The sequence below is a fragment of the Macrobrachium rosenbergii genome, chromosome 5, assembly GCF_040412425.1.
Source record: "Macrobrachium rosenbergii isolate ZJJX-2024 chromosome 5, ASM4041242v1, whole genome shotgun sequence".
Lineage (NCBI taxonomy): Eukaryota > Metazoa > Arthropoda > Malacostraca > Decapoda > Palaemonidae > Macrobrachium > Macrobrachium rosenbergii.
In genome coordinates this window covers 47,295,178-47,320,493 of record NC_089745.1, presented here as the reverse complement: position 1 = coordinate 47,320,493, position 25,316 = coordinate 47,295,178, and the positions used below count along the sequence as shown (strand labels likewise).

The following is a 25,316-nucleotide window of genomic DNA, read 5'->3' as shown; positions in this document are numbered from 1 at the left end:
TTGAACAGAGATAAGGTACCTATTCATGAGTGGAGTAGGCTTTGGGGCATGAAGCTTAACCCTTCCAAGATTCAGAGTAAGATAGTTAGTCGATCCAGAACACTTTTTCCTTTGCCTCCTGCTTGACATTTAAATGTATGGTTTTAAATATCAGCGACTCTTAAGATTTCAGGTGCAACTTTTATAGGAAACTGGCTTTTGAGAAGCATGTTAAGTTGCTTCCTCAAAATTTTTTTTATGTTTTGAGATGAAGTTATTGTACCCAAGTGTTTCAACACTTTTCTTTAACCTTGTTTGGAGTACTGTTCTCCAGTGTGGCCTTCAGGTGCTGACTCGCATTTTGAACTCTTGGACAGAGTTATGTCATCAGTCAAGTTTACTTTGCCAACTTTTAATGTTGTCCTGTGGCATATATCCACAATGATCCTCTGCACTCTTCTTTACCTGACCTATTTGCTTTTACTCACAACACTAGACAGGTTGCTGCTGCAAACAGTGGGTTGTTTTCTAGTATCAGATTTAATACTACTCAGTTTTCTAGAATTTTTTAATTAACCACAAATATAATGTGGAATAGTTTGACTTGTGCAGTTGTGTAATCTTCTGACCTCCAAATGTTTATGCAAGGAGCAAAGTCATTCCTGCTTTCTGCTGACATCATGTAAATTCAGGTGTATTGGTTTTATTTTCTATTCTTCATATTCATTTTCTTACCAAATTTTCCTATAACCTCTCTCTGCAGGCTGATTTACCTTTGAAGCTTGCTTGGATTCAAGTTTGTTGACTGTCCATAAGGGTTTTCAGCTAAAGATTTAAAGAAAGAAGTACAGAACAAAAGTGAAGGATATAATGCAATGACCTTTAACTTTCTTCAACTGACAAACAATAAACTTTCTAGAATTGTGAAGTAGTGGTCTCATAAATTAATCTATAATAATGCAGTAATGACACTATACTTCACAAAGTTGCCAAATCACTGGGGATCTACCATATTCAACTTATGATATATTTGGTGATCATTTAAGGAAAACAGTGAAGATTCTATATCGTTTATTATGAGCAGAATAAAATCTAATGTTGGGTTGGATGCGGATCCATATTCATGTATTTAACTTCCACAGTCTATTATTGATATAACAGTTTTTTATATAGCAACACGCTAGTTGATATATCAATACCCACGTTATGTGGGATACCAGCTCTCTAAGTAATATAAGATTGTTCTCTTATCTGCTTTAAATCATCTTAATACTGTATATACCTTTCATGCATGATATACAAGCTTTCCAGTCCTGGTGTGTATCAAATATTAAAGTTCAAAATTTAACTCAAGGATTATGAGTATTTTTTTTTTCTATAAAACAACTACTTCCACTCTCTCAACACAGAACCAAAATCTATTAAGGAAGCTCATGTGTCTGCTTTAGTTATAGTTTCATCAGGTCACTGAGTTTAACAGTCTTAACTCTCATAAGACTGGGTCAAAGGATTTGTTTTTAAATAAATACATTAACAGACAACTTTCAAAAACAGGTTAGCTTCCCTGCACCTCCTTGATCACTTGCTCCAGGATAACTGACCTTGACCACACCATACTGGCTACAGGTAAGACACTGAAGGAAAGCAATGAGAGAGAGCTGGTACACAGCAACCTCTTTGCTAAATATTATAGACAGCTGGTGACCTGCTCCTTAACTAGTCACCTGTGGCATGGGTAAACTGAAAGATAACTTTCCCTTGTTGAATCTCAAGGCTGATGTAAGCCTTTCAGGTGTGCCCCAGAGGGCAAAGAAGGCAACTTCTTTGCTGCTGTCTTCAAGACAATGGCTCAAAGAGTCACTACTAACAGAATCCTCCTAGTTACAGAGAACCACTGCTGGACAACTCCTTACATAAGGAGGAACACTACCAGTCTGGGTTATTGCCTCCATTGCTGTTCCCATGATCCAAGTGATTTTAAAGGCTGTAGGAAATCATCATGGAATGGGGAAAGTCAAGTGTTGTTTATGCTGGCAACATCGTTAGTACTCTTTTTACTCTAGGGTGCAACCTACGACAACGCAGACCTGAATAAAGTGCATCACTTCTTAAGTCCCTTGAGAAGGATAAGGATGGATTTCTACCTGAATGATGACCAATGTCGAAAAGTAGGGAGAGGGTGATCATCTATGACTGGTAAGGGAGAGAATTTCTACAAGCTGCAACAGTGGTACAACTGTGGGAACAGGTTTCACAACTTATGAAACATCAATCATTGTTGCTATAAGATTGGTGAAAACAGTCTCCTTTAACTGAGTCTTGTATGAGTCTTCATCTGTCAAAGTCACATTTGATGAGCCGGCAACAGACAAGGAGAGTCAAACGGGAAAGCTTGTTAGGGGGCAATGCAAGAATCAAGTACAGAAACAGAACAGCAGCCAGAAGTGAGAGGGCAGCTGACCAGCAGTCTTGACAGGCTGCAAGCAGGTGGTGGTTTGAACACGGTAAAGGGCACATGGAGTGACAGTACCAGGCTGAGACATCATCCATGGACCAGTGATAGGACAACCCTGTTGTCAACCTGCTGATTGAAGACTGGAACAGAACTTGCTCCACAGTGCTACCTGCACCTGCTGCAGCACTGCTTGATCATTTCACCTTTTACTTGCCCCTCTGTGCTTAGCAGAACCACTGAACAGACAGCTAGAACACATCATATCTCCAGGTTTAGCAACAAAGGAGGTGAGGGTCTGTATCACGGAAGGACTTAAATGCATGACAGGCCTTACCTATGAGGCCATGACACATATGCTGGAACACAGCAAAATATTTAATACACAAATGTACAAAGTACTGAAAAACCGTGTACATGGAAAAAGTGGTTAGTAATAAAATGAATAAACCTCACTAAAAAAATATAAAATAACAAAGAAAATCATAACACACTACATATACCCTGCTGCAGTGCAAGAGAAATAAAGTACACAGCACCAATGAGAACTCACTTCTGAGCACTAACTAGACAGTTTGTTAGCTAGAAACCTTAATAAAACCCTAAATGATTAAAAGTTCAAAATTATGAGCAGAATACTCATATCACATACTCAAATTGAGCAAATACCATTCCTGAAATTATCAAAAAATTAATTATTCATATTAAGGTGAGCCTTAAAAGGCTGGCAATCCAAAAGACAATATCAGCTAATCATCACCACCTGCTAAATGAGGAAATCCCTCGTCACTTACTGGATACTAACATAAAAGGATCAAATAACACTAAAAATGAAGACACACAAGGTCAGTTGTCTGTCTACTATATCACCCATTCTCACCTTTAAGTTGTGCTTAAATCTGAGGGGTGTTCTCTTTAGGCGATCACCCTTTCTTTTTCTAAAATCTCATGTTTCATATACAGTACTGTACATGAAATCTGAGGAAAATTTCCTATGGAGTTTCAATGTGTCTCAAGGTCTGGATATTTTTCTTATTCCTCCCTTGTTATCTCTAACTAGCCAAAACTTCTTGCTGTCAAACATTCTCTTACATACGGGTATCATTAAGTTTAAAGGTGTTTATAACTGCAATTTTTCCTATTTTTCCTTTTTGTTTTCATTTACTCATCTTTTTCTTGTTACAGATAACATCATCTGATGTGTGCTGCTCTAGGGTAAAGAGTCCACACTGTCGCAGAACCAGCTCAGGCTAAAATGACAACAGCAAACTGCTAACTATTATTATTCAGAACATGAACCTGATTCATATGGAAGAAGCCCACTGGGGCCACTGACTTGAATTTCTGGCTTCTAATGATTATGGTGTTCATTTAGAAAAAGTAACAAAAGATAAAAGGAAACACACAAAAAAAGAGATCAGTTACTAGAATATAAAAAATAAATTAGCATTTTAATAAATAAATACATAAAAATGTAAGTCAATTATTAAAATGCCAAGAGAATTGTTTTAGGGTAGTAATGCCTTGCATCTTCACATGAATTTCTGAAGTTCCAATTGCACGGCATCCTCAGGGAGACTGTTCCACAGTCCAACAGTGTGAGGAATAAAGGACCTCTGGAATTGAGAAGTTCTACAATAAGGCCCATTACTGCATATCGGTGCTGCTGTTCAGCAAATCTGGTTGCTCTAAGAAGGAAAATGGGATCAGGGATCAATTGTGAATGTGAAAGATCCCTGTGAAAATATATAACTTATGAAAAATTGACAAACAAGAGACCATCCATCCATGGTCCAAGAGATAAATCTCTGGCAGAAGCAGACATCCGTACTGGAGAACAGTATTCTAGTGAAGGAAGGACAAATGACTTAAAACAGACTGCACTGATTTTATCACTTATAAATATATAAGGCCTTTCGTACAATATTTAACTTTCGTGTGGCATTTGCTGAAACTTTCATTAGATGTTTCTCAAAAGTAAGATGCGAGTCAAAAGTTACACCTAGAATAGTTAAAGCATCATATTCATTCAGCATAGTCCCATCCACCTGAAAGGGAGGATGGGGTGGAAAATCTGTACAGGATCCGCTGATCAATAGTGATTTCGTTTTACTTAAGTTTAGCCCCATACCTCGAAGACTACACCATTCCCTGATCCGGTCCAAGTCCTGCTTAAGGCTGAGGGAAGCTTTATTTCTTTTAAGTGGAGACTTACTACACCCACAAGTGTTGCATCATCAGCATACTAAACAATCTTGTTTTCCAGGTCAACAACCATACCAGCAGACTAAGAACATGACAATAGGTCTTGGTTCACTCAAGATCCCATCAAAAGCAACTCACTGCTGCCTACCTGTAAGGAAATCTTGAAGTAATCCTAAAACATATTCACCCCCTGTGATTTACTAAAGTGAAAGCAACACTAAAATCTATTTGAATTACTCCACACTCAAATACCTTCTCAAGTATCTTGCAAATGGCATGTCAAATGTAAAGAGAGTTGGAATACCAATCCTCTGCAGAGCATATGAATGGGAAAAGTGAGCAGAGCTGTTAAATGCACTGCAGGTTAAAAATAAGGGTAATATTTGTAAAATTCCTGAGGATCCAGACAGCAAACGTATAGTAGACAATTCCTGTCTGACAGGTAAAAGTCTGGTGAACTTGGGAACATTTGTTCATGAATATAAGCACATATTATATATGATCAATAGGGATGTGAAAGAAAAAATATATACTTATTAAAGAGTAATATACATAAGTCCGGTACAACACACCTATGAGAGTAAAGCAATCAACAAAATCATGAACGCATTTAGACCTGGACTTAGGATCGGGTAGTGGGTTGAAGCCTTCCCGAGTACTCCAGCTATCTCACTAGACGCAATTATTACCTGTCAACTTTTACACTGAGACTAAGAGGGGCATCAGTGATGGATTACAAAAATATTTTATAAAGGAAAGAGGTGCATTTGATTATCCAAACATCCTGAAAATACTGTATACATACTTTAGGTGAATAGTTATACTACAGTATATGTGATAATCAACTTTGTAAAAAAAAAAAACCCAAACATAAAATCTAAGTATGAAACATTTAGTAAGTCTACTTAACCCTGTGGGACATCCTATTCCCAACCCTTCAGATTCTGATGATGTCAAAATAACTTTATACTATTCCCACTTATGACTGTTGTCAATATTTGAAAATATTTTAGTGAACTTTGTGTCCTTTTGGCTTTTACTTTTCACAAAAGTAAGAAGTGAGTCAGAAGTTACACCAAAAGTGGTTAAAGCTTTACACTCATTCAGCAAAGTCCCATCCACCTAAAGGGGAGGATGGGGTGGAAAATCTGTACAAAATATTGATCAATAGTGTTTTCATTTTGCTGGCGTTCAGCCTCATACCTCAACAACTACACCGTTCTTTAATCCACTCCATGTCATGACTGAGACTAAGGGCAGCATAATTTCTGAACATAAAATAAAGTACAGGTATTCAGCTTTAAAATGGCACTAAAATCAGCTGTATTTCACTAAAAATAAATTCACTAAGCGATAAAAGAATAACACTGTCATGTCTACATTCCAGCAAGTAATTAACTATGCCCATACAGGCAGTCCCCGGTTTACGACGGGGGTTCTGTTTTTACGCCGCATCACAACCCGAAAAATCGTCGGAAATCGTCAAAAATCCTAAGAAAACCTTACTTTTAATGCTTTGAGTGTATTGAAAACGACGTAAATTGCATTTTTATTGAGTTTTTCATAAAAAAAAAACACCAAATTTTTATTATTCTGCTGTTTTGGAGCCACATTTCTTCCGTCGGATTGGCGTGCGACGTGTCGTAACCCCGGAACATGCGTCGTAAATTCGGAAATAATTTCTGATGAATATATTTGAAAAGTGTGATAACCTCGGAACGTCGTAAGCCGGACCCATCATAAACCGGGGACTGCCTGTATTAAGGGTATTAAAGTTAGCAATGTGATAGAAAAGATTTATAAATAATAACATGTACCTCTTTTCTCCTTATGTTGCCCATCACTGTTCCTGCAGGTACTGTAATTCTTTTCATCTTTCACAATTTACATAAAATTTTGACAAGGTGTGGCAGGGAAGGTTGAGATATGGTGTAGCTGTACCACTACCTGGTCCAAGTTCAAGTCTGCATGCATGTAGTGTTTCTTTGCTTTTCATTTTATGTGTAACTGATATTTGTTCTGTACTATTCTTTAATAAATTTTATAACTTAATTTCTTCTCTTATACTGAGACTTTTCCTGATACCCCCTGTACATAATGATTTTATATAAAAATTTATACAGCTTTACTAAAAGCTTCCATAACCTATCAAAGTTAAACCTGGAGTTTTTATTTATAAATTTCTCAACAACCAAGTTGTAAATCAGAGTTGGCTGAATCTGTGTACAATCTGTTACAAGCAATCCCCCGGTTTACAGCTGTCTTGGTTTATGCTGTTCTGACTTTACGGCGCTTAGCTCAAAGTGCCATTAACCCAATTTTTTGGTGCCATAAGCAGTTTCACGGCACTGTTACCTGCTTTACAACACTGTAACCTGGTTTTACGGCATTTACAGCGCCATAAACGCTATTTATTACCATTATAACTATGATGTTCCAGTTTACCGCAATTTTCAGCTTATGGCACACCGCCACGAACAAAACACCCGCCATAAACAGGGGACTGCCTGTATACTTTGATCAGGTTGTAAGAAAAAACTTTAGTGTAATAAAACCATAGTTTTATGCACTGTAAAATATACTGGATTTTTAAAATCTCTTTTATCAATTAATTATAAGTTTATTTACTTAAAATATGAATATATTGAATCTGAAACTTATTTGGAGTGACAGTATGTTGTTTCAAAAATTAGAGCCCATTTTACCCTTATGGGTATTAAAACGAGTATTGCGACGGATAAGAAAGGAAATGTGAATAATCCCTTCTTTTCTTTATATAGACATCACCCTATACTTACAAACGAGTTACATTGCGGACTGCCGTTTGTATGCTGAATCATTTTTAAGTTGGTTACTGTACTCGTCATGTCTGTTTAAGTACAGTATGATATAACATCAATACAGTGCTGTACATTTTTTCACCTAAAACACAATACAGTACACTGTACATACAGTACTGTATATGCAGAATAGGTGTGCAAAACAAAATTTTAACTTATGGGTGGCAAAGAGGAGCGCTCTGAACACAGTTTTAATTTGCGATCCCATTTGTTTGTATCTCTGAATGTTTGTAAGTTAAATGAAGTAGGGTGGTGTCTGTACTATCATAGTCCATCAATGTCCCAGCTTTTACTTATTGCTCCTTTTCTTGGCTTTTTTTATGTAAAAGCTGGCAAAATATGAGGAGTGTGTGTGGCAGAAAAGGTTGGATGCTCAGAAAAAATTTAACCTCTTATGCAGTATTAAGTCTAGCTTAACAATTGCAGTCATGACTTCTTCCCTACTATACTTATCTGCATGATTGTACACTACACTCCTTTTTGTTTAATATGACGAAGAGCATTTTGCCTAAGTTATTCTATTTTATGTCTTGAAAGGTGTACCACCTACAGCATGTCTCTTGCAACACATTGTGGATGGTTTTCTATTAAGTTCCATGTAGTGTCCCTTCAGCTGCATCTGCGTTGCCTTCTGCTTTCTACTTTTTATCCATTCCCACATAAGCAGTGTGACTTGGTCGTCTAATTTAGTTCATAAAATAGTTACTCATTTACTTCAAGTTTTTCCTTTTCTTACTTTAACTTGACACATTATGGTTTTGAATTAATGTTTCACATGTGTCCAATATGCTGCATCCATTTGGTATGCAGTCCAACTTCCAAAACTTTAACCTGCTCACATTTTACCTTGCAACCCCTCACCCTTCAAGAAAGACTTCTTCAGAGAAGCCATTAAGCGTCTAAGAATTATTCAGCGATCTAGTTACACTACTTCAGAATTAAAAAAAATGATAATGTCAAACTCTGTCAACAGGTTTAGGACACTGGATCCCTCCTCACCCAGATCTATTCCTCGACAGTGTTTCTTTATGTAAACTCATTTAAAATTTTTGGTGTTATTCTTCACCATAAATTCACTTTTGAGAAACAAAGGGCTTCTCATCTTCACTTGCACAAAAAAGTTGCATAGTTAATCTTTCAAGATTTTTGGAGACCTGTCTATCCTGAAGAAATGTCTTGATCCTTTTATTCTAATGTTTTGAATATTGTTCCCGTTTGAACTTCAGCTGCTGAATTGCTTCTAAATTCTATTTCTATTTCTTATCCTTGATCTTAATATTAATCTCTGGCACCATCATTCAATTAGCTTACTAAACATGCTGTTTAATAAATTTTAAACCGTCCCAGATAATAACATCCACCACTTGGCACTAGATATTTAATTTCTGATCATCCTTTGCATCCAAATCTTCCCAATGCTATACCATCCACTACTTTGTACTAAATATGCATTTAATTCTAAGTTTTGCCTTTTCTTTTGTGTGGTTCAGTGCCACAAAGTTTTTTAAGTTTTATCCCTATTGTGACCAAATAGTGGAATGATCTTCCTAACCTATAACTGAACCAATGGAACTTCAAATGTTCAAACTTAGTCCCAGTATTTTTTGTTGAGCAAGCTGACATGATACTCGGTATGTAGCGTGATATTTTTTTATCTATTGTGATTTTCTTTGTTATTCTCTCTCTCTCTCTCTCTCTTAGTTTATTCTTTACTTCTCAATTTCCTTTTCAAAATTGGACTGCTTTCCCTATTGAGACCCTTGAGCTTCTTGAATTTTTTTTCAACTAGGGTTGCAGCTTGGCTAGTAATAATAATAATTATAATAATGATGATAAGATGATAAGAGGGAAATACTGTAGACCTGCTTTCAAAGGGGTTTTGCAGCATCAGCTAAGTTTATTTTATTTTGAGTCTTTTCAATTCTGAATATAATTCTTTTCTCCTTAGTGCTGCTGTTTGATAAAAGCTGGCTGATGTTCATATTATGGCTAAGAGGAATGACAGAAGTTATGTGTTCAGCAGGGTGGGATTACGAAGTTCCAAGGTAAATGATGACTAAAGCAGTTAGTAAAAACTAACCTTCCAGTTGAAAGATATTGTTAACTAGGACACTGCGACAACCCCAAAACTTGAACTTGCAAAGTCTCTATCAGCCAAAACGTTTTTTGGATGCAAACCCAAGTCACTTAAGGAGCTGCAAGAATTTCTGCCCCTGAAATAACTGATCTGAAGATATCTCGTCTTTTACATATGGCCTCTCATCTATCTTCACTGAAACAAAGGAGAGTAAACACCTTCCCCAAAAAGATATTCAAAATCCAAGAACACCAATGCCACTTTACAAATAAAAAATACACTCATTAAAGTATTGTGACAACAGAAAGACCCTACTAAGCTCAGATGTTTAATGATCATTGTGCGCAAATTGTAAAATACTGTATAAGATAAGGACATATGAAGTTTATACCAGATCCTTGAATGTGATTACCAACTCAGAGTACAGTACTCATTTCTTTCTTTTATGTAACTCTGATGCTTAATATTAAATCATTAACTTTCAAATCAAGATAACCAATTATATACATGTAGATAACATTTTTCTGTACTGATTTTATTTCCATGGCAACTATCTCATCTTTACCAATTCGTGTAATGCTCTATTTCCACAGCCACCATCTCAGCTGTACTTATTCATGTAATGCTCTTATTTCCATGGACACTATCTCAGCTTTACTAATTTGTGTAATGTTCTTATTTCCATAGCAACCATCTCAGCTGCACTAATTCTGAAGTCCTCTTATTTCTATGGCAACTATCTTAGGTTTACTAATTTGTGCATGCTCTAATTTCCATGGCAACTGTCTGAGATTTACCAACTGATGTAATGCTCAAGTACAGTATGAAAATAAATTACAAACAAACTTTTCAAGGTCAATTTCACTTATAGACATAAAAATCTTTCCTGGTAAATTTCCTAAATAAGTCAAAGTAAAATATCAAATTCCAGCCCATTTCCTAATACATGATCACTTCACTCATGGTAATGTTCCAGTTACAAAAAATTACAGTGGTTCAAGACAACAGGTATTAAAATTCACATTAGATCCAACAGAAATAAACTTCAAGACCAGCTAAAGAAGATAATTTCAGATTTTTTGTATATAATAGTCCATCTATGTTACTACACCAATAATACTATTTTTATAACCCATACTTTGAGAATATTCGAAGATACCAGAGTCTTTCTGCCTATTATAAAATGATTCAGGGTAATATCTGAAGTGGAGGTAGCGAACACTTGGTAGGACATATCCAACTTTGGCGTTAGCTTTGCTAATATATGCAAATTTCCAATAAAAAAAAAAAAAACATTGTTAATGTTCAGTGAAATGAAGCAGAGTCCCCACACCATGCAACAGCCATGTATGCTCTGCTGTGCTAGTAAAGCATTTGAAGTTACTTTGCTTAAAGAGATGTGGGCATATGCCAGCAAACACAAAAGTGCCACAACTCCTCTGTTCATTTTAGAAAGCAACACTCATTAAGTGACACTTTCTTGTGAAAATTGCCAGTGAAAAAATAAAATACGTAAAGCAAAAAACCAAAAAAGTGCATATGTTATGACAATAAGCACAAGTTGTTCAAGCCCTATGTTAGTCTACAGTTCACACACTTTATCACTTGAATACTCATGTTGTCCCAAATCATGTTTGCCAGGCAGGAGAAAATAAGGCATGTTAAAAGATGGAAAATAATATTATTACTGTTCATACTAAAAATAAAAAATAAATTTTAAAAAACTGTGATTTAAAACAAAGAATATAAAAAAAGCAAATTCAGGATGTGAACACATAAAATCAAGGATAAATAAATCAAGTATGAAGGTTTCTCATAAGAATATGAGTAAATTGATCAAGAAGTTCAATGAGTGATATCAGAAAGGTGAAAGTCTGTCTAATGCATACCAGTATATCTAAACCACTAAGCATGTCTACCATATGTATACTGTACTTCAATAATTTGCTAATAGCCAAAGTCAATCATGATTAAATCTAGATAAATTCCAAATTATAATTTTCTTCCAAAGTACAAATTACATAGGTTAAGCGCACTATTGTAATTAAGTGCTTCAATAATTTATAAAGCTAACCCTAAATTAATAAGCAATTATTTTGCTTCAATGTTTTAACCTAACAACTGTATTAAAAACTACTTCCTTGCCAGACCCATCTTCATATTTTTGTTGATCAAAAAGATTACAACACAACTTGAAAGTTTATAAAACCAAGCCAATCATTATGTTCCAAACAGCTAACATTATGTTGAAAGCATATTGATTATATTAAAACTGTCATATTATTCTGCTCCTCTATTAATTTCTCCTCCATTTAACCTTTAATAAAATTACATCATAATAAACAAAATTCATGATGATGCTGTTCAACACTAAACTAACAAACAATTAAAAATTCAAGTAAAATTTATTAATCAATAACTTATTCTACCTTTAAATCAGTATCTTAATGCAATATACTGTATAAAATAAATCAATTCTACACATATATCAAAAGTGAAATCAGCTAAGCAAAAACCATAATAGGAAAACAATCATTGGTAATTATATGAATTAATGTGAAAAATTGTATTATGAACCTATTTTCATTAAATTATGAACCTATGATAAAAAAAATTTGGAACTTTCTCACATTTATTAAAAAATAAGCTATGCTGAATGCTTGCTTACCAACAAAATCTTGTCTCTATACATACTACTTGTAATTCTCATCTTTGCTTAAATGCAACTTCCTTGAAACCCTTGGTTAATCTAGACAAAGATAACATCTCTTTAATTAAAAATTACTTTCTGGAATGACAAGAAGTTTTAACTGTTTTCAATCATTTAAATATCCATACCTATTCAAATATACTTCTTTAATCCAGGCCCACAGCAAGTCCATTATACAATGTGGTCTGGTTGAACTAGAACTGTAATTCAATTAATGACATAACCTGCCCAACACACAAATGTACAGAAATGAAAATGCCCAGAAAAATGACAGAAACAGAAAAAAAGTTCCAGAGAGGAGTAAAAGATGGAAAAGACAGGTAGGAATTAAAGCTGGTTAAAACAGATGGATTGAAGAGTGGTCAAGAGACATTTACCAATTTCCACTGGACAGTAATAAGAATGTAGAAAATGCCAGAAAGAAAGAATTTCACAAATAATTATAAGTGGTGATTCAAAAGCAAGCAAAGCAAGCATATAATAGCATTAATTGTAAAGCTTTCATTAGTAAAAGCTCTGATAGCCACAAACAGCTTATTTTTGTGAAAGAAGTGCACACTCAAACTACAAACAAATGACTTCACCTTAAAATAGAAACTTGGTCTTTCTGAAAATGAACTTCCACTACTTGCAGTACTCTACTGAGGTCCTATAGAAAGTGTGCAGTGTCATTGCTTGAAGTCAATGCCAGAAAGACATTTCAAGGAAAGCCCTTTTTTTTGTTTGTGTGTAAATCATGTGTTTTAAGCCACTTTTATGTTAACTGGAAAAATATATTACCTGGCCTGATTGAGTATACGTATACAGCAGTCACTGAACACTTATGTCTCAACCTGAGAATAATCAAATTGATATTGTTTAATATCTAATATCCACTCAAGTAGGGGAACAAAAATAAATGGTTTTACTCTACCTCCACTCATGTAGCCATCTTTCATATATTTTTTGAAACGGCACCCAAAATATATAGGTTGAGAAGGGTCGTAAGGGCTCAACATGTAACGCAAGTTTTCAATAATGGTGTACCTGAAGGAGAGAGAAAGTTGACAAGACCATATTTGGTAAGTTTTTGATCAAATGAAAATAATGTTTTTGAAATGTCAAAGATAAATTTTTCCTTCAATATTTTTCATATTTCACAGAATCCAAACCAGTGTCTTACAAATGCCTCAACCGAATAGAATAGAATAAAGAATTTTGGCCAAAGGCCAAATGCTGGGACCTGTGAGGTCATTCAGTGCTGAAAGGGAAACTGAAAGTAAGAGAGTTGTAAAGGTGTAACAAGAGGAAAAACTTTCAGTTGCACTCTGAAACAATTGTTATGAGAGGGTGGAAAGTAAGAGGGAAGAAAGACAATCTGAATGGAGGTACACTAAAAGGAACGAAATGGGTTGCAGCTAGGGGCCGAAGGGACGCTGCAAAGAACCTTAAGTAATGCCTACAGTACACCACATGAGGTGCACAGATGGCACTACCCCACTACTGGGCAAATGCCTCAAATAACTTTTAGATAATAAGTAAGATGACCGTAATAAGTACAATGCCATAAATATATACACCACGAACATGCATGTTTAATACTGCTACTGAGTATTACATACAGTATACACGGCAGATATGTATTGTACCATTATACACCTAGTAGCACATCTGCTTTGTTCCTTTAGCTGATAAGATTTTTCAATTTTATTATAAGCTTACAGGAACTCGAACATATGTGCAGTCGACACTGGGAGAGGGATGTTAAGCTGTACATACAGTATCTGTACTCTAAAGCACTCTAGCAATAAGAAAGGTTGCAAAAACCTCAAAGTAGAAAAGGGCACTGGGATAAACAACAAATGTAGTGCAATGAAAAATAATGAATACTGTAACAGGATATATGTGATAATTTAAAGAGATTAGTACATAGAGTACAGTACTCCTAAACCAGCTGAAAATATAAGTACTGTACAGTATAGTAATACCTCGATCTTATGCGCTTCGAGTTGCACAAATTCGCAGACACGTTAACTTTTCATTGGAACCTGACTAATTGGCATACATGATTTTTTCACAGACATGCGACATTTGCAAAATCCTCAAAAAACCTGCAGAAGTGTGTATGTTTAATTTTTTAAGTACTGTATATACTCATGAAACATACAATCTCGCGTATTATGCAACCCCAAAATTTTCACTATTAAAAAATTATCTAATAATGTCCTGTGTCTCATGTGAGTTCCTTTTTTGAGAGACCAAATTACAATAGACTATCCACTTTTCCTCCATCAATTTATCTATCCCCTCTCCTAGTTAAATTAGTTAAAAAAGTAAAAGGGAATGATTAAAGAATCGTTGGTATGTAATGTTATACTCGTTGCATAAATGCGTACAGCCATAAACAACCAAACGAGAAACAGCTGTTTTGCTCTGAACAACCAAACTGGATAACATCAACCATTGTACGACAGTGAAAAATTACCGTACTTACATTACAAATGACATTAAGTAGAACAGGACTGATATATTTTTACATTATACCCTTATTCGCTGTGGAAAAAGATCAGCAAGGAAATATACTGATAAATTTAGGCTGCAAGTTGTAGCTGAAGCTGAGAAAACAATGTTCAAGCTTCTATGACTATAAATTTTGATATGCCATCAAACTTGACTGTAAATAAAATTGGAGAGAAAAGTATTTTAATCAAAACTACAGGCATGAAAGAGCACATTTTACTGTTGTTTTCACGGCGATAAAAGATAAATACATAAAGCTCATATTATGATGAAATCAAGTGAAAATAGCAAATGGAATCTGTTGACTTTTTTAAACATAAAACATAACCCAACCCCAACGCCATCTATTAATGAAAAAAATAACTAAATTTAGTTCACAACGCTATGTATTCAAGTCATATTTTGACTTAAAAACATTTCGTACGGCAAAAAATGATATTTTAATGATAAAATAAGGTTTGTTCATACTTACCTGGCAGATATATATATAGCTGTATTTCTCCGAAATCCGACAGAATTTCAAAACTCACGGCACACGCAGTGTGGCCAGGTGGTTAGTACTCATTCCCGCCGCTGGGAGGCGGAATCAGGAACCATTCCCATTTTCTATTCAGATTTTCTAGTGCCACTGTCTCAAGAGGGGAGGCGGGAGGGCACTAAAGTATATATATCTGCCAGGTAAGTATGAACAAACCTTATTTTATCATTAAAATATCATTTTGTTCATGACACTTACCTGCCAGATATATATATAGCTGAATCCCACCGTGGAGGTGGGAAGAGACAGAATAGGATTTAGGAAACAAATAAATGTAGGCGAATGACGCCTTGGTTCCTTACCTGTTAGCATAGCTGACTTCGAGTTTATCTGTCACCCAAGCCTGCTGCTGCTAATCCAGAGTCTCCAGCAAGGTAGGGACCTATAAAGCTGGAGAGATCCAGATGACCTGTCCAAGGGGGCGTGACCACAATAGGACTAGATCATGTTACCATACAGAGAGGGAGAAGGAGCAACGACCAACCACCTGACCGCCCTATCTAAGGTAAAAGAACCTAGCATAGGCTAAAAAATTGGGATGTCCACCGCAATGGCCACCCAACAACCAGAAATAGACAACAACAAGATTAAAAATACTACCTAACCCCTAAAGGATAGGATGAGTATTGCCTTCTTCTCCCAACATAGTGTCTGCGGAAACGTACGGTCCCAGCGAAGAGCAGTCTTCAAATGTCGTCTTCACATCTCGCAAGTAATGCGAAGCGAACACTGAATTACTTCTCCAGAAGGTAGCACCAAGAATATCACTCAGAGACATATTCTTTCGGAAAGCCATGGAAGTCGCGATAGCTCTAACTTCATGAGCTTTTACTTTCAGAAGTCTCATGTCACCTTCTAAGCAGGAGGAATGAGCCTCTCGAATAACACTTCTTAAAAAGAATGCTAAGGCATTCTTGGACATGGGAAGATCAGGTCTCTTCACCGAACACCACAGATTGTCCGATGAGCCTCTAGTATTCTTGGTCTTGGCTAAGTAGAACTTAAGAGCCTGACAGGACACAAGACTCTTTCTGACTCTTGCCAAGTATTTCCGTCAAACCTTTGATTTCAAAAGATTTGGGCCAAGGGTTTGAAGGATTCTCGTTCTTGGCTAAGAACAAAGGATTTAGGAGCATACAGCATTAGGACCCCTAAAGCCAATATGTTTGCTAATAGCCTGCACTTCACTGATCCTCTTAGCTGTCGCCAGAGCCGTTAGGAAGACAGCTTTCCTCAAATCCACGTTTTTGAGGAAGCCAAGACAGAGGTTCAAAATCACTAGACATAAGAAACTTCAGGACAACATCCAGATTCCAAGAAGGTGTCCTGAGTTGAGGAATTTTGACAGTCTCAAAGGATCTTAAAAGATCGTGAAGATCCTTGTTATGTCGCACAAGTTCAGGCCTCTGTGTCTAAAAACTGCCGATAACATACTTCTATAGCCCTTAATCGTCGAGACTGCCAGTTTATTCTTATGCCTCAGATAAAAAAGGAAGTCAGCTATTTGTGGTACAGAGGTCGTGGACGAGGAAACTCCTTTACTCCTGCACCATCTTCGAAAAACAGACCACTTGTACTGGTAGACCGCATTCGAAGAAGGTCTCCTGGCATTGGCGATGGCCTTTGCCACAGATCTCGAAAAAACCCTCTTGCTCTGGCCAACTTTGAGATAGTCTGAACGCAGTCAGACTCAGAGCGGAGAGAAGGTTTTGGTGGAACCTCTTGAAATGCGGCTGTTTGAGAAGGTCCACCCTCAATGGAAGCGTTCTTGGAAAATCCACTAGGAAGGACAGGGTCTCTGGAAACCAATCCGCTGCTGGCCAGAAGGGGGCTATTAGAGTCATCCTTGCTCCTTCTGACGTTGCAAACTTCCTTATCACTTCTCCCAGGATCTTGAAGGGAGGAAAGCGTAAAGGTCGAGTCCTTTCCAGTCCCAGAGGAGGGCGTCTATGGCTAACGCTCCTGGGTCTAGGACAGGAGAGCAATAAAGGGGAAGTCTTGCCGTCCTGGACGTGGCAAAAAGGTCCACTAGAGGACGTCCCCAAATTCTCCACAACTCTAAACATACCTCCTTGTGAAGAGTCCACTCTGGTCGGTAGCAGCTGATTTTGCCGACTGAGAAGGTCTGCTCGAATATTCTCCACTCCCGCAATGAACCTCGTGAGAATAGTGACTCTTCGAGCATGAGTCCAGAGCAGGATCTCCCTCGCAAGGATAAACAGGGAACGAGATCGAGTACCCCCCTGTTTTTTGAGGTACGCTAGAGCTGTGGTATTGTCCGAATTGACCTGGACAATTCTGCCTGCCACTTGGGCTTCGAAGAATTGAAGAGCCAGAAAGATAGCACCCAATTCCTTGAGGTTTATGTGCCAGGACACCTGTTCCCCTCTCCAGGTGCCTGACACTTCCTCCCCCTCTAGTGTTGCTCCCCATCCTTCCCTGGACGCGTGGAAAACAACACTAGGTCGGGGCTCTGAAGGCGAAGAGAAACCCCTTCTGCAAGCTTCAAGGGGTCGAACCACCACTTCAGATGATCCTTGACAGAAGGAGATATCGTCAAAATCTCTTCCAGATTCTCCTTGTCCCTCCAGTTCTCCGCCAAGAAAAAACTGGAGAGGTCTGAGATGGAGCCTTCCCAGGAAACAAACTTCTCCAGCGAGGAAATGGTCCCCAGCAAACTCATCCATTCCCTCACCGAGCATGTTTCTTTCCCCAGAAAGGACGAAACTTTGCTTAAGCAAAGCCGTTGCCGTTCCTGGGATGGAAAAGCTCGAAAAGCCACTGAATCCATCTGAATCCCCAGATAGACGATGGACTGCGTCGGGATCAGATGGGACTTTTCTTGGTTCACAAGAAGTCCCAAGGACTTCGTCAAATTCAGTGTGAAAGTCAGGTCCTCCAGACACTTCTCCCGAGAAGAGGCTCGTATGAGCCAGTCGTCTAGGTAGAATGACACTCGAACACCCGCCAGGTGAAGCCACCTCGCAACGTTTTTCATGATCACCGTGAAGATCATGGGAGCGGTGCACAAACCGAAGCAGAGAGCTCTGAACTGGAAGACTCGTCCCCCCAGCACAAATCTCAGGTACTTCCTTGATTGAGGATGAATGGGAACATGGAAGTACGCATCTTGTAAGTCCAGAGAGACCATCCAGTCCCCTGGTCTTAAGGCCCCTAGAACCGTCTGAGGCGTTTCCATCTTGAATCTGTCCTTTGAAATAAAACGATTCAAGACACTTACATCTAGGACCGGTCTCCACTCTCCCGACTGTTTCGGGACTAAGAAAAGCCTGTTGTAGAACCCCGGAGAATCCAACTTCAGAACTTGTTCCACGGCTCTTTTTTCCAACAACTGCTCCAGGAGGTCCAAAAGAATCTGTTGCTTCTCTCGGTGGTAAGACGGCGACAGATCCCTGGGCGACGTGCAAGGGTGGAAACATGAGAAAGGATCTTGTAACCTTTCTCTAAGACAGTTAGAGACCATGCGTCCGCCCCTCGTGTTCTCCAGGCTTCCGCAAAATAAAAAAGCCTGGCTCCTACCGGTGTCTGGAGGTGAAAGAAGTCACTTTTTTCCCCTAGGTTTAGAGGGGGCCGCTCCTCTGGTAAAACCTCTTCCTCGCGGAGACGATCTAGAGGAAGAAGTTCCTCCACGAAAGGGCTTCTTCTTCCTGGATGACAACACTGAAGCAGACGAAGAAGAAGAAGGAGCTGGAGGACGTCGAGAAGAATGAGCCAACAGGTCTTGCGTGGCCTTCTCCTTAAGACTAGCGGAAATGTCCCGAATCAAGGACTGGGGAAACAGATGGTTGGACAAGGGAGCGAACAATAATTCTGCCCTCTGAACGAAGGGGAGACAGACTTAGCAGTGAAGTCACAAAACAAGGCCCTCTTCTTTAAGAGGCCCATGCACCAAAGTGAGACGCCAGCTCTTCAGATCCATCCCTAACTGCCTTGTCCATACAGTTAAGGACACTGGAAAGCTCCCCAAAGTAATAGAGTCCGAGCTTGAAGCTTAAGATCCAAGGCTCCCAAGCACCAGTCCAAGAAATTAAACACCTCCATGGTGCGGAAGAGACCTTTGAGATGGTGGTCGGTCTCTGACAAGGTCCAAGAAACCTTAGCAGTAGGCAGATGAGACCTACGGGAGGCGTCGACAAGACTGGTAAAATCCCCTTGAGAAGAGGAAGGAACTCTAGGGCTGAGATCTTCTCCCGTCTCATACCACATACCAGCCTTGCCTGAAAGCTTAGACGGAGGCACAGCGAAAGAGGTCTTGCCATGGGACTTCCGTTCCTCCATCCACATGTTGACTTTCTTGAAAGCCCTCTTGGTCGCCAAAGAAGAAGTCATCTTCAAAAAACCAGGAGCTCTCCTAGCTTTGGAGGAAGCTAGCTGAGAAGGAGGAGAAAGAGGAGCCAAGGCTTAAACTTGTCCCCTTGAACAAGTCCTTAAAGCAAGCTGGTCAAAACTTGGTAGTCCGAAGAAGAGGGAAGCAGACGAGCTCGACTTCAGCAGGATCCGACCGGCAGAAACCTCTCCCGCCACAGCCGGAGAAGCAAACGAGTCACCCAACACTTTAGGGGAACGGGCCTTGAGGTCCAATCCGAAGAAGGGATCTCCTTTTCTCAGAAGAAACAGAATGCTCCGGAACGTCCTGAAGAGCAACCGGCGAGCGCCCAGCGGAGCGTCTTGGAGAGCGCGTCCTGAAGAGCGTCATCACAGGCGCCACGCCCAAAACCGGAAGAGCGTCCCGACGAAGCGCCCTGAACAGAAGCGTCCTGAAGAGCGGCCGGCGCCACGGGAAGAAGCTCGCGAAGCGTCCTGTTGACGAGCGTCACGACGAGGAGCAAGAGAGCTAACAGGACGACAAGGCGACGAAACAGGAGAAGGAGACGACGAACGAGGAGCAGGAGAAGGAGACTTCCTTGATCTCTTGACAGGCAAAGTCAAGTCCTTGCGACGACGAGGAGCAGAGTCTTTCTCGGCAATAAGAGAAGACAACTGTCGCTGCATCTCCAACAAAATCTTCTTAGCAGGCGAAGAATCCTGTCTGGGAGGAGAGACAATCCTATGGGAAGACGATGGGCGAGGGGACGCCTTCTTCTTCCTCACAGGAGCAAGAAAGGTTCTCTCCATAGAGCGGCTGGGGCGCTCCGAAACATCCTCATCAGACGAAATCCTAGACTTCTTCTGCGGTGGAAAGGCATCAAAATAGCTAGCCGACGAAGAAGACTGACGAGCAGCGCGTCCTCTTGAACACGACTCCTCTTGAGAGGGCGAGAGTCCTTACGAGAATTCCACCCCTTGCGCGGGGAGGGCGCCTCGGACGGAAAAGCAGTCCTGAGAATGCGCGCGCGAAGCACGATCTCTGGCAGCCTGGGAAGCGACAACAGGAACTGCCGAAGGGACGTCAGATCGGTGGGAAGCCCCCGTAACCTTCTTGCGGCTTTCGACATGCCTTCTCCCTGAGTCCTGGGAGTCTGACAGCGGTCCAGGCCTAGAAGCATTATGGGGCCGATCTGACGCCCCCTCCACAACACTGGGGGGAGCACTACACTTCACAGCACTTTGGAGAGAAGTCACTTTGTTCTCGAGCGCACGGATAGAACTCATGATCTGCGCCAGGGCCGAACCCTCCACAGACACAATATCAGGGCCCGAAGGCAAAACCACAGGGACAGGTGCAACATCAACTACGTTGGAAATATCAGGAGAGGAAATACCCTGACTCTTGCACACACTCCTGGAGGAAGACCTCCTAACCCTGTCACGCTCCAACTTGCGAACGTACGAATCATACGACTTCCAGCTCGCATCCGATAAAGGTTCACACTCCTTACATCGATCATCTATAAGACAAACATGCCCCCTACACCTCAAACAAACAGAGTGAGGGTCTACCGAAGCTTTCGGTAGCCTCACCTTACAATCACTCATACAACATACACGGAAACTAGCAGAACTAGAACCAGACATAGTTAAAGAGAGGTCATAAGCAAAATCCAAAACAATCCAGAAAAAGCGTGTGCCAATCCACAGTCCAAGAATCAAAACCAAAAGTCAAGAGAATACTTAAGTGGGAATAAGCAAGTTAACGAAATCCAGAGGCGGAGGTACTGTAACAGATGTTAACAGTACCGGCGACAGAGAAAATCTGAATAGAAAATGGGAATGGTTCCCGATTCCCGCCTCCCAGCGGCGGGAATGAGTACTAACCACCTGGCCACACTGCGTGTGCCGCGAGTTTTGAAATTCTGTCGGATTTCGGAGAAATACAGCTATATATATATCTGGCAGGTAAGTGTCATGAACAAAATAACCTTTTCACATATAAACAGAGTATCTAAAGATTCATTTATGCTAACTAACTAGAAGAAAGAAAATCACTCCGAATTGAGTTAAACACACCGAAATAAACTTACCCCATAACTGCCCACAGCTGATTTCCAAACCAAAACACTTATCGCTATGTTTGTATTTTATAATACAACAATAATATGAGAATACATATAATATTATTGGAGACAGTGAAGTAAAGCACAACTTATAAGTTTTCATGCTTTTAGCCTGTGTAAAATTGGTATGAAAAATTTGTATTATTTTTATTTTTGTACATAAATACTGTGTGATACAAATGTAAACTAGCTTACTTTACCTTAAAACACAGGAAAATTAATCAAAATCTCAAAACAGCTGTCCACGTAAACATTCTCTCTCTCTCTCGGTACTGTAATATCTGCTTTGACGTATGAGTTTTATTTTTGTTCTCTCTCTCTCTCTTTCCTTCATATATCATGAATTTCCACCTACAGTGTTGATATTTAACGGAAGAATAGCTTCTCTCTCTCTCTCTCTCTCTCATTCCAAAGTTATTCTCTCTTTCTCTGTCATAAATCATGAATAATTTCCCTTTTGATAGTTAATGCAAGAACAAACACCAACCCCCCCTCTCTCTCATAATAATTCATGAATAACTTCTCTCTTGATATTTAATGTAAGGATAACCCCCCAATCTCTCTCTCTCTCATAATAATTCATGAATAACTTCACTCTTAATATTTAATATAAGGATAATGAAATATGAGTTTACAGTACGGTATTAAGCCGACTTTTAAATGAAACTAAAGTGCTTTGGGAGCATGATTTTGTCATATTTAGGGTTTAAACTCTAGAAATAAGCATTTACTGTACACATTACCATTTTTAGTGACTGTAACAAACTTATGCAAATCCCTGCCTTACACGAAAGTTCGAGGTATTACTGTACTGTATTGGGCAAAAATTACATGCAATGAACAGATGTAACTGACACAATTGCAAAAATCAAAGAAAATTACAAAAAAAAATTTTTTCTTTGTGATAATGAAACAATGCTAAGGAGGTGAGCTTTGAAAAATAGGTAAGTACAACAGCATAATATCAAAAGAACAAATGCATAAAGTATCAAATATCAAATACTGCCCAAACAAGCCAAAATTGCAGTACAAAAAACAGAACAGTTAGTTTAGTCACCATGGAGTTCTGGCAGACCTTGGAAGTTAACTCCTTGAGGACGAAACAAGCGACTACGCTATCAAAAATGCTTTATATGACTCAGAGTCATCACCTAAAGTATCACAAGTACTTACGTATCATCATCAGCCTTCAGGAACCATTCTGCTTCATTAAGATGATTGTTGTAAACATATGTGAATGCAGCCTTTGTTTTCTCCCAGAGGTGATCACGGCCTTCTCCTACTTTCAATCCAACAATGTCAAGGTCCTTGTCTGCTGGATGAAAGAATATTAAGACAACCCTGACCAAGCATAATCAAAATTCATCCAGAATGAAGGGACTTGCTAAAAATATCTATAAAGAACCCCATTACAGTCACAACAACCAGATATTACAGTACATACACATATGAAGTTAAAATTTATACTGCTCAATAGAGCAATAATCTACAATAAAATAGAGAAGACAAAAGCTGCACTGGGCTCATTAACACTCCTCACACTGACTGATCTAACCAAATATTAATACTCCTCACACCAACTGATCTAACCAAATGTCAAATAATGAACAAGTCACTTAAAATTACCATGTGTGATGGCATATAAGACCCCTTCTTTTCCAAAAATGGACCAAAATAAACAATAGGGTCTTTTATACAAAGCTGAGGTATCTGTTAGGCTAATGTTTACCCAGACACCATAGACTACCAGTACAAGTACCTATATGAACTCCATAATACTGTACTGTTACATAATGGTATTTAATTCAAATATATTCATTATATTATATTATCACTGTTAGTATTATAGTTTAAATTGATAAAAGTACAAGAACCTGAGGAGGATTATATTAATGAGGTTCTACTGCAATAATAACTTTACAAACTTAGAATCTTAACGAAATACAAAGTAAAGTTTTCATTAAGAAAACAGTGGGAGTCATCAGGACAACTAAATGTGAATGTCTATGTACATACTATATACAACTTTTTCTTAAATTCCACACAGCTACTATTACATAACCCCTTCCAATTACATATTCTGGAATAAATACAATGTAATTTGTATCAGAATAAGGGCTAACCTAGCTGATCAAAACAACAGTATTTCTTCGATACCTGGACACAAACAGATCAAAGCAGACAGTTATTGAAGAAAAACAAATATAACTTTACATAACACACCTTCTTCAGAGCTGATAAAGATGAATTTGTTACACCTTCTCACCCACGTTGCTCTTACATGACGTGCCTTTTTTTCATGGTTCTTTGGATTAGTCATAATCCAGCAAAGAACACGCACCTTATCCCTCAGATCTTCAGCCTGGGTAGCTTCGCCTAAGGGATAAATTTGGAAAGTTTAATTATAATCTGAATGCTGAGTACTTGGGCTAATCCAAGACAATTCCACTCTAAGATGACTATACGAAATAATAAAAATTCTGACAGGAAAATCACATGAGCAAATCATACAATTAATGCATGTGACAAAAATATCTAAGCCAGGTTTAAGCACACTTCTTAACAGAACTTGGTTACTGAGTCAATTTAAATGGGTTATTGCTTACAATTTGTCAAACATCAATACAAGTGATCTGTAAGCTACTAGTAACCATTAAAAAATTGATACAGTAATGAATTTTAAGGAAGATAAAATGAAAAGAGCTTTGCACAATTTTTTGCACAGTAAAGAAATAAAAAATTATAACCACAGACATTAAAAATTAACGTGCATAAAATGTTTAAAATTGAGCATATATATAAAAGTTTTAGGATACTGTATGGGGAAAATCTTAAAAGCAACAAACCTGCATGATGAAGTTCATTGTTGGAATGCATGGACACACTGGCCAAAGGGCCAGCAGCATTCTCCAGCTCGGCATGACTATGAGCATGGCCTTCAACATCACGAGGTGGGCTAAAATACATTGAATATATTCATTACATTTTATATTCTATTACTATCCAGCCAAAATTCTCAGCTCTAAAAACATACATCAGCATACCAACTAATAACATCAGGAAAATGTTAAATTTCAGATGTACATGGAAAATACAGTCCCCACCCTACTTACGAATATTCAAGAGATCTAAACAGACAAGGTCACAAGTTAAAATTGTTTGGAGAGCTCCCCTTTACCACCTGTAAGCAAATTTTGCTCTGTGCACGTATTCTGCCAGTAAGAATTTTTGCAAAACACAGAAGAACACAAGAAGAACCTGTTCCTTTACCCCGTTCCATGATTATCCCGAGTATTCTCATAATTAACTACCATGTAATCATCTTGTAATCACGAGAATACTCATACTCGTAAAATATTCCTACTTATTTCTATCTTCCCGATTTAACTCGTTGTTTGATGAATTCCCATTTTCTACATTTCCTCTCCCCATAGGAAACGTTTAGTATGTATTTTTGTCAATAGATGGTGGTGTGCATCGTTTACTTTGTGAACTTCCAATGTCAGATGCTATTCCTGCAAAATTTTCTCCAAGTTCATAACTTTCAAAGCATGGAAAATT

General features: G+C 38.5%; 1 protein-coding gene across 5 annotated transcripts in view; it reads right to left on the bottom strand.

Annotated features, from left to right (window-relative positions):
• LOC136838761 (glycoprotein-N-acetylgalactosamine 3-beta-galactosyltransferase 1-like) overlaps positions 1-25,316 on the bottom strand; it is a 92,872-nt gene that overhangs the window by 36,740 nt on the left and 30,816 nt on the right. For all 5 annotated transcript variants that reach the window (XM_067104243.1, XM_067104245.1, XM_067104244.1 and 2 more), the window contains 4 exons: positions 24,602-24,711; positions 23,979-24,131; positions 22,929-23,067; positions 13,177-13,289 (listed from right to left, as the gene is read on the bottom strand). In XM_067104243.1, the coding sequence (XP_066960344.1) occupies positions 13,177-13,289; positions 22,929-23,067; positions 23,979-24,131; positions 24,602-24,711 (515 nt within the window). The remainder of the gene's footprint in view (positions 1-13,176; positions 13,290-22,928; positions 23,068-23,978; positions 24,132-24,601; positions 24,712-25,316) is intronic.